The 10,739-nt window shown below is 31.1% G+C and overlaps 1 protein-coding gene and 1 long non-coding RNA gene across 3 annotated transcripts in view; one reads left to right on the top strand and one right to left on the bottom strand.

Moving 5' to 3' along the window:
• LOC108550008 (uncharacterized) overlaps window positions 1-3,961 on the bottom strand; it is a 51,981-nt gene extending 48,020 nt beyond the window's left edge. The window contains exon 1 of the mRNA XM_017903602.1: window positions 3,587-3,961. Within this exon, the coding sequence (XP_017759091.1) occupies window positions 3,587-3,638 (52 nt within the window). The 5' untranslated portion in view covers window positions 3,639-3,961. The remainder of the gene's footprint in view (window positions 1-3,586) is intronic.
• The window catches only part of LOC108550010 (uncharacterized), a 10,734-nt gene extending 4,492 nt beyond the window's left edge, over window positions 1-6,242 (top strand). For both annotated transcript variants that reach the window (XR_001890389.1, XR_001890390.1), the window contains exons 2-4: window positions 3,970-4,113; window positions 4,212-4,384; window positions 5,932-6,242. This is a non-coding gene — a long non-coding RNA (uncharacterized LOC108550010). The remainder of the gene's footprint in view (window positions 1-3,969; window positions 4,114-4,211; window positions 4,385-5,931) is intronic.
• Window positions 6,243-10,739: the final 4,497 nt, after the last annotated feature.

Below are 10,739 nucleotides of genomic sequence, written 5' to 3'. Positions count from 1 at the left end.
AGCTGCATAAATAATTTAAATGACACATTTTAATTAAAAAAAAATGTATTAATTATATATATTAATTTGTATTATTTTTCATTATTTATTTTTATTTTTCTAATTATTATTTTTGTTACTTATTAATGTTATTATTTTTTATGTTTTCTTCATTAACTTTTATTACTTTTTGTTATTTATTACTTTAATTAGTATAATATTAGATATTCGATTGATCTATTCCAATTGCGTTACAATGTCACGGAAATAGAAACATATTATATCGATTGCCCTTGTAGATCTTGAACAAAATAATACACGTTTCCACTGAGGTTTAATTATACCCCTTGTCAACCGTGGTCTGTCGTAAGGCGATAAGACAGAAGCAAGAAAAGCTATTGTATCCACGATAAGAATTTGATACCTGTGTGAAACAAACGCACATGGATAATCGTTCGATCGATCAGTTCGAAAGAAAACCCGCAAGGAACAGGAGATAAAAGATAAAGAAATGAAAGGGCTGAAAAGAAACGAGGGGAAGATTGACACGACTGAGTAGCGATCCGACCGGAAGAATGTAATTAGTTGGGAACACCGTATTCAGGAAGTAGTTGAAAACTGCGTAACAGAAAAGTGTGTGCCTCCCGATGAAACGTGGGAAATACGGGCAACCGTCACTTTACTATGAGAAGTGATTGCGATCGTTAAACGTAGAAAAGCCACTTTTATGAATCGCTTTTCACACACAATGTAGGTGGACTAATCATGAAATCTACGACAACTTTTCTAATAGGACGTAATGAACACCTTGCAAAACTGTTTGATCGCATAACACAAAAGTACCTACGAATTATTTTATATGTTGGCAACAAATTTTGTTGCATGTGTGATAATTTCAAATTGGACTTCAAGTATTTGATTATCACAATAACACTTGTGAACGAGAATTCTGTGCCTATCTTTTATGAATGTTTGTTTTAAAGAATTACTATAGAATGATTGACTAGTAAACTATATTTTAACAATTTTGATATAGAAGTGGAAGGCTTTTTTTTATTTAAGTATTGATTGAAGAAAATTAATAATTTTTCAAAATTTTAGTATCAAAGCGCGTGATTAATGCTTAACTTCTTATATCTAAAAAATGTTTGTCTTTTTATTTCATAAACTTAATCGATTTAGCAAATAAACAATTCGTATATAGGTTTATTGAACAATGCAAGATGGGTAATTTATTGTCCATTAGAGACCTTACTAAAATTCTGTATATTTATTTCCAAATTAATGTAATTAATTCGTCTGGATGTCTAATGATAATTCATGAAATTATACCATGAAAAATTCCATAATATTTATTGATATGAGAACGAGGTCGGCGAAAATACTATTTCAAATTAAATTATAAATTGACAAATTTCTTTAGTCCTACTTTACCAGTTTACAAAAAATATAGATGATTAACATTAATCTATTCTTTATGGACAAACATACAAATGAATAGAGAGTTTACAGTGAATTCAAAAACATCAAGGACAACAAAGATTCACTCATCTAAAAAAAGGTAGAACTAAAATAACTAACATGAAAAATATTTTAACTCAAATTTTTTATAAAAACCTAACTAACTTTAATAAACAAAAAAATAAGCATGTGAAAATGAAAAATAATTTAGAATAAAATAGTATGTTTCTACTTCAACGTGTAAAATTTATACATTACAATTTCTAACTCAACAAATAATAAGAAGAGAATGAAAAACTATAATACAAAACCAATATTCAATGTCGTACACATTTCTATTACTACCAATAGCCTTCGTCAGCACCTTCCATCAAACGCAAAGAAAACCGGTAGAAAGTCAATTTGACGCGTATGCACATGAAGATGAGTACATTTGCCGCGTTACACCAAAATGGATTTATGCGTTAGAAATACATGCATTCAGTTGGGGAAACGAGTCTGCTAGCCTCGTACTGGTGAAATCGACACTGAAGAATTATTCGCCCTTTCAAGATAGATGGAATACCCATTGAAAGACATATATCCGGTTTCACCGACAAAAAGGGTTATTGAACACGTGACGAAGAAAAACGTTCAACATAGATAAATAATAGTACCCTCTATTTCCACCTATCTATATCTATATCCGCATATTTCTATTCTAAACACTACAAATGAATTTCATATAAGTAATAATACTAACATATCTTATTCTAAAAGTGAATAGTAAATAAAAATAAATAATTAACTGACCATCTTTGCAAACAAATCCTTGCTTACGATAGCTGTCGAAATTTTAAATTTGATATTTGTATAAATGGCTTTAAAAAAATATTTGCCTGATCAAAATTCTATCATGTAGCATATAGAGATATTTTATATGAAAATTAATAAAAGAAAATTTGCATACATTGCATTAGTCTCAGGAAACACTGAAAATTATATGATATATCATATAATTTATTTTATCGCGTGCTGTAGGTAAATACGTGAGAATGATTAATTAACATAGGTAAAATCTGAAATGACTTTAAATCTTTTATGATCTATCAGTAAGGAAAATCAGACAAATAGTTGTTTAAAAAAGAGACAAATACAAGAGGAAACAGAGTGTAGTATTTGTATCACGAGTATGTTTTGTTTGAGGCAACAACTGGAAGGACATCTGCATTTGTTTGTAAATTTGATTCGCCGAAAAACGCTACTTTTCGAGTATCTCTCGTGCAATCATATATTACGCACCGTTATGCGATATTTTGTCGCGATAAAAATTATATTGTATTCTCCACAGATTTCTATCTTCCAGAAGAAGAGGCTTTGTTCTTAAGTCTCTCGTGGCTTTTCTATACTCTTAATTGGTTAATTTTACATTTACCATAAGAAGAGCAAGCAGATGCTCCCTTTAAGATAGGTAAACGAAAGATTTCATAAACGTTCTTTCGTAATGAGTTTAAACGTGAACTCTAAAGTAAACTTGTCCTTTACCACGACGTTGTGTAAAACTCCGTTACGTTACTCCCAAGTAAGAAACAATATACGACTGCTACTTCTACTCTTTCTCTTTGTTTACTTCTGTGTAGTATTTTACGAACATCAATAAAAAAACGAATTATTATGTAAAATGTAAAACCTGTGATTACAAATTGTTCGTGTTTTAATAATTTACATGTTGACCAAAACGAAATTACTTTGCCATTAATTACTTTGTTAAAAATTGCACCGTTAAAAATTTTGGATAAAAGAATATATAAAAAATCAAAATGACCAAAAATCTAATCTCAATGAATTAAACTAAAATAAAATTTATAAATAATACCTTTCTTTAATATAAAGCAATATTCCTAATCTAGAATGTTCCTCATTGAATTTATTTATTATAAATCAAAATGGTTAATATATTATTTAATAAAACTTTTTTCTTTCAAACGAAATGATTATTATTTTCTACTAAAAATACAAGAGATTATTGTTTGGCCAACTCAATGTATCAATGCTAATACCGACATAATATTTATCTAAGCATTTAACTGTGTGTACCAAAACCATCAACAATTTTCAATCACAACACCATAAAAATATGACTAAAACTAAATGATGAAAGACAAACCTTGAGTAGTCAAGCCGATGATGACCAGAAGAAACACAGCTGTTCTCTCCATGTCTTCGACAGCCAATCCTTCCAATTAACTCTGGCTCCGAACGATCAGCTGGTGGTCGTTTCTTCCCGATAACGATCAACGAAGGATCTGTTCTGGTAGCACACCGACTGTCGATCTTGTTGTTAATCCAGCAGAAAAAGAACACTCTCCGATTCGCGAGTTCACCGAATGAGCCGCGAGGGTAACGTCATTTCGCGGTCATTTCCGGAAGATCGACTAAACACCGACTAAAAACCGGAACCGTTCGAAGACTACAACTGTTCTAGACGTGACACGAGTTCCTTTCCCTTCTTTTTTTCTTTTTTTAATCAAAATACGTATTCTTTGATAGAGACTGACTTTTGGGGATACGTGGACTCGAACGACCGACGTGAAACGATCTTTCCTGAAGACTGAGGTGCTTACTCCCTGGCAGGAAGTCGTCCAGGTGTTCTGCTCCCCACTTGCTACTCTTCTCTACCACCTCTCCAGCCAGGTAACGACCGATGTGCTGGTTGCCATCGAGAACGAGGCTGACTTGTGCGACTGACTGACTGTTCGTCCTCTGTACTTACATGCTCCTCCGGTATTCAGGCCAACTTTTGACGGGACATCGCCGAGCCTCGAGATGACAGGACCCTCCTAGCAAAGAGCCGTGACGAAAATTCGATTTGAACATGTTGATTCGCTGGGTGCATCGCGTGGACACGTAGAAACGTTGAATCTGGAACAGACAAAGTAATGTTTCAGTGAAGTCTGGATTATTGGTAAGTAAAGTAAAATTATAGTACATACATGGAGTTCCGCTATTTTAGAATAAAACACTAGAAGAGTCGAAATTTTTATTGTAGTACTTGATATATTTAAATTTAGAAAATTGTAATAACGAAAAATAACTTTTCTGATAATATTAATAATATTATATACATTGTCGATCTTGATCTTAAAATTGCAATACATTTCAATGAGCTGCAATGTCGAGAAATCATATTTTATTATTCATATAGAAAACTTCTAAGTTTGCTAAAAACTGTAAATATATTAAAATCATTAGAATTATAATATAAAAGTGTACGAAAATTTTATTTTCTAAAGCATTCATATATAAATAAATGATTTGCACTTCAATTGTACATTTTTAATAAATTATTCACAAATATGGTCCATTTATTTTTTTCCCATTGGAGAAGAACTGAAACAGTTACCTAAAGGAAGAAAAATGATGTTACTAATGAAAAACATCATTTAAAATGTTAATAAACCATTAACTAAAATTTATGCAAGGTTAATTATATATGATAGACAGGCCATTTTTCCAAACATATCGTTATTATCATACATAGGACATTTTGAACTAATTTTCCGGCTCGATATCGAATAATAAACCTTCAAATAATTTAACTAGTTTAATTATATTCCAATTAATGGCTCCGTGATATTCGGAATTATAACAATTAATTAATTTACACGGAATACGCAAACAAACTGGAGACACGAATCGAGATCATTCATTATACATACATTTCACACGCTACTTTAACTTTAAAAACATATCAATTTGCATTGGATGCTACTAGAATTTTCCAGTCTGTGATGATAACGGGATGATGTGTGCAGTTTGATCCGCAAATTTATTCACCTTTAATCATGACATTCACTTTAAAGAAATGCTGGCAATTATGCTACTAGCAATGTTACGATGAATAGTCTGGATGACAACAGTAATTACAGATATTTCTCGATAATTTTTACCTTTGCGATGTTTGTCAAATAACTTATATAATTTATACAGTAAAATAAAATAGGATTCTAAAGAAATCTGGAAACGTATAGTTATGAAAGATATCCTTTCATATTAAAAGGAGCAATAATTAACCTCCTATGTTTAAACACAACTATTTGCTTTAAAATAGAATTATAAAAACAAATTATGAAATACTCTTACATTTATTTTTGATAGTAATTATATATCTCAAAAATTCTTGTCATATTTTTCAATTATAGTTTGAAATCTAATAATTATTCATAAGCAAACAGAAGATAAACATGAAGAAAAGTCGGGTGGCTCAGTACTCCTTCTGAAACGAAAATATATAAAAATATTTGAATTTCCAACCTTATATAAATAATATATATATAGTAATATACTATAATATTTAAAAATTTCATCTCAGGTACCATTTATTTCTCTGAAAAATTACTTCAAATTATTTATTTTACAAAACAATAATAAATTTGTAATACCAACATGTTCTAAAATAAACAGATTTATTTTACTGTAAATATTGATTCACGAAACTTTTATATTTCCTAGACACCTGGAAGGATCGGTAACTGTGGCGTGGCTTGAGCATGCGAAACACTTTCTCGCGGACTATTAAATTTCACGGCTACGTTAATCAACATGTTCGAGGTGAAGGTACGATCGCATCTCATTGTTGGCGCGAAGCAGAAACAACAATTAGCTTGAATAAGGAAGCTTGGCCATCGAGGGTTAGACAGTCCGGTTTAGGGTGATGCGGTTCGCTGATCATCCTACCAGTTCTTCCTGCTTAGACGCGACTAAGATCTCTTTTTCTTTCTGGGCGATGACTAAACCCAACGTCTATAAATGTAAGAAATACCCTGACGAAACGTAACTAGGAGCTATCAAAGAGATTCCTTATTTCAATTACGGAAGTTTAATTTTAGACTAGACGTGCATTTGATGATTATTTACTCTTTTCCTTGAATTAATAGAACAGTAGGTTCTTATGTACAATATCGAACGTTTATGATATTAGCCTTTAATTATGAAAGTAGACTAAGATACAGTTCTAAAATAAAGAAATTTTTTGCTTATTTTATATTACATCCGTTTACTTTATAGTAATGTAATGCTACTTTTACAATGTAGCAAGAAAGAACGGTTCGTGTATGTAGTTAAGTAGCTAAAGGTATTAATAATAATAACACAATATGAAATATGTACTAAGATGTAAATATATTAAAATAAAATAGTTCTAGAACTTTAAACGATATTTTCTATATATATAATATAAAAAATCAAATTTTTGGAAAATTTGAAAATATTCCTATTCAATATTTTTATTTTTATTTATATGTTATTAAAATTTTCACGTACTTATTACATACTACTTTTTTAACGTGAATGAGTAATTTTATTTTTAATAGATACGTTTACTATTCGATTCATAAATATATAATATGAATTAAATTGTAGTATTGTCATATGAAAATGAAATATAAACATGCCTAAGAATTATTTCACTCGTGTACTTTATCATTAATTTATTTGCATTGGAAATAAACATGTAATTTACTATTTAATCGAATATCATGATAAATATCGATTTCTAACGAAATTATAATAAACTTTATGAGTAGTTTGACAGATGTACCGATACAACTTTTTAACGTCAAAAACTTTCTGTGTCGTTTGTCAAAAAGTAGCACCTAACCGCGTTCCTCGTCACATCGACGTCTCGTTTTCCTGGTGCATTCCGTGTCAGTTCCTCGAGAAGAGGTCGCGATTGGATATTCAATTAGAAACGTAATGCACAAGCATGCGAGCTGCATTCTGCATGTGAAATCATCATGGACAATTGCAATTTACTATATTCGAACATAGGATCATCCACAATTCAGTCAAACCTCACGAAAATATAAATATTCCATTATAAATAGCGATCTTACTCATTTAATAATACCTTATTTACTTATATTACTACCTACTTACCACCATTGCTATCACCATAATAACCAGCATTTCAAACGGTAATGTTTGAAAAATATATCCAAATACTACACCGTACACCATATAAAAATTATCAAATCGAACCATATCGAAATTATCGAATATTAACCTCTAAACCTAAAATCGTGCAAATTAAAATTAAATTCAAGCATCCTTTTTATACAAACTCTCAAAATCTTTTTATAATTATAAGAATATTGTACCTTGTTATCAATCCACGATAAGACACCATACAGGATGCAAATCAATTCATGTATCTGTTTCAAATTATCGTTCCACTGTTTTCGACAATTTCTGTACACAAAATACAGGTGTCACGTGTTCGACATAGAATTGAAAGACCAATAGAAGATCTAAACACTCGATGATACGATATACTTTTATTTCGAACACGTGACTGAAATTCATAAGGGAACCCTGGCGTCCATTCACGAAACTAGGTGACTCACTGTCAGCGCGTGCTTTTTTAGGGCACTTTCAGCATCACGGTAACCGACGAATTGCGTAGGACCAGATTTGGTAGAGGCGGAAATTTGGTGCGACGAAAGCTAGCGGTGTCGAGTCACTTGTTAGTAACATCGGCTTCCTGACCCACATACCACGACCGCCATACAAACATAATGCCGCGCATGTAGATGTACAAGGAAACACAGGCACAGAGGCGCACGTCGATATACGGGAAGCCACCGTCGTTGGAGGATAAGGTCCTCGTTCACGTTCCTGATCATTTTGACATGGGAAGCCACTCACTCTTTCGCAATTAAACGCGTAATATTTACAACGTTTCGTTGGTTTTCAGGGCGCTATGGTGGATATGGACGTCGGTGACGCCGTGAACCCGAATATTGACAACTTTCAGGATACACACGATAATGAAGAAGATTCTCATGAGTCACGAATCTATCTCGACATGATCGTGTGACTTCATTCGTCGGATTTCATTGGTCAAAGGAATGATAATCAAATTAATCCTGATATAAAGCTTGTTAGTACCGAATTCTGTAATCCGAGAGCTTTATGGTATTTTTATGATATAAGAATGATCTTAAAGAAGATTTAAGGGCTATACAAAAGAAAGACTTTCTTTTTTACATTATTAAATTTCCTTTCAAAACCGAATATCTTTCGAAGTAGGGAAGTATTTATAAAATGTATATATAGAGAATATATTATGACTATGAAAGTTAACTGTATGCGCATGGTACTTGACTCTTTATGAAACAATTTAAAGGAAAGAAGAATTTTTCGAAAATTTAATTCTGAATTATGAAGATCCAAAATTGACACAGAAATTTAAAGTAATGACGATCACTTGTCATTACTTTTTGTGATGTACATTGAGACTAGTTTGCATTAATGAGATATCCCGTTTATAAATATTATATATTTTTACAGTTAGATCATTTAAAAAAATTCTAAACGCAAAAATAAATATGCGAATTTTAAAACAAAAAACTGTGTAATCAGATCACGTGTAATATTTGTTAATATATTCTTTTGTAAAGAACATTCTCTTTTTTCTTCCTACCACCGTTGGAAAACCAAGAGTGGAACAAGTGAACTTGATAAACTCATATTGATATTCCTTAATAAAAAAAAAGAAAATGGAGTTTGTGTATATATAATAGCTTCTATAAAATAATTAGAACATAAAAGAGATGTTAGTCAAAATTTTTAAGTAAAATTGTACATTTCATACATCTTTAAGTGTACTAAGAAATACTATTTGATTCCTTTTTTGTATAACAAATTACTAAAATCTACCAATATAACTACTAATTATCTTTATAGTTAATTAGAAGACTACATTTATTACTCCCGTTATTTATAATAAAAGCAGAAGTAATTAATACTAGCTTAAGACTGAATATTTAATTAATACCAACTCACCTCAAAGCATACAAAGTTTCATGAAAATTGCTATCATCCTCCCACATTAATGGATGTTTCCCAATTTAGTGCGTCATCATTTATGGCTTCCAAAGATCAATGAATAAGCAACAGGAGGTTCTTCGACTATGTAAAAGTAGGGTCATCGACCGAATAGACGTCTAATCTGACCGAATCAAGTTTCTCCGTTAGCCGTCGTCCGTGACTATATATCGATGACATCGGTTTCTTTCGTGCATATGAATTCGTTGGCCACAGCTTAAAATTTTTGAGCCATTCAACGCTTATCCATCGCGGTGTCCTCTTTTCTTCGACTTTTCTTACCACAAAGTTTAAATGATGAAAAAAATTCAGAATTTGTTTCTAAATACTTCAGACTAAAAGTGCCATTTCCATTTCGTGGTCTTAAATGCGTCTTTCCTGCAAATTCAAAAATGATCACTGAAAATTGGACTGCTACTATTTCAAATATATAAATATTTCTGAATTTAATCGTGTCTCTGCAAAGTCAAAAAGTATCAACAATTATACCGTTAATAATATTTTCAGAATAACAAACACATCTAATAACATTAAATTTATGCCAATGACGATACTTTTATGTTAACGTAAAGATTGCATATAAGATACTAAATAAAACTGAATGAAATATCACATATTTAACTGTTATATATTTTAAAGTTTTATGATATTTAATCCCTGTTATATATAAAAATACGCGGCATTCAGAGATTGCGACTATGTAAGTCGCACAATACTCGTGAAAGGTAATGCATTTAAGGCTTATAGGATATAAATGATTTTCTATTTTCTTCCTCGCAGTATTACAGTAAAATATGCGTATATTGTTTGCGTATATGCAACGCATTCCCATAGAATAGTTGCACAGTTTTGTTACCTGTAGTAGCAGCGTGACCCCGATTTAAGCACCTGCAAAGATTCCTCGAGGCAGCCGATGTTCATGGAAAGTCAAAAGAGTAAGAAGATCCTAGATACGGATATAGTTATACATATTGTTTCCCGTTCACATGTGCAGCGTGTATATGTATTATTTTCTCACAATTTCTAGCTTTCCTAGCCCATTATCTGTCGCTCTTGTGCAATTCTGATTAATTAATTGCATGATTAATTAGTATTTAATTAATATAACTATTAATTTTAATCAAATTTCATAAGTCGCTGAAGAAGTTTTATGAAACGCTCGTGGCGTACACGTGGCAAATAGATGGAATTGTATCGTAGAAAACTTGCATCTTTTATTAAAAATGACTAAAAAATAATTTTACAATCACGTATTGCTGTTTAAGAAATTTTATGATAAATAATTGATAGCTTTGAATAGTCGAAATAGAAGGTATTATATATTTTTAAATAATTCAGGAATATTCTAAATTCGCAAATAATGTGATTCTATGTTATGACAAATTACGTTCACGTATTTCTATGAGCCATTTTTTAGGATTGTGAACTACACG

The sequence above is a fragment of the Eufriesea mexicana genome, unplaced genomic scaffold, assembly GCF_001483705.2.
Source record: "Eufriesea mexicana isolate 0111107269 unplaced genomic scaffold, ASM148370v2 scaffold2440, whole genome shotgun sequence".
Lineage (NCBI taxonomy): Eukaryota > Metazoa > Arthropoda > Insecta > Hymenoptera > Apidae > Eufriesea > Eufriesea mexicana.
The sequence above is the reverse complement of the archived record's forward strand: the minus strand, read 5'-3'. Positions and strand labels throughout refer to the sequence as shown.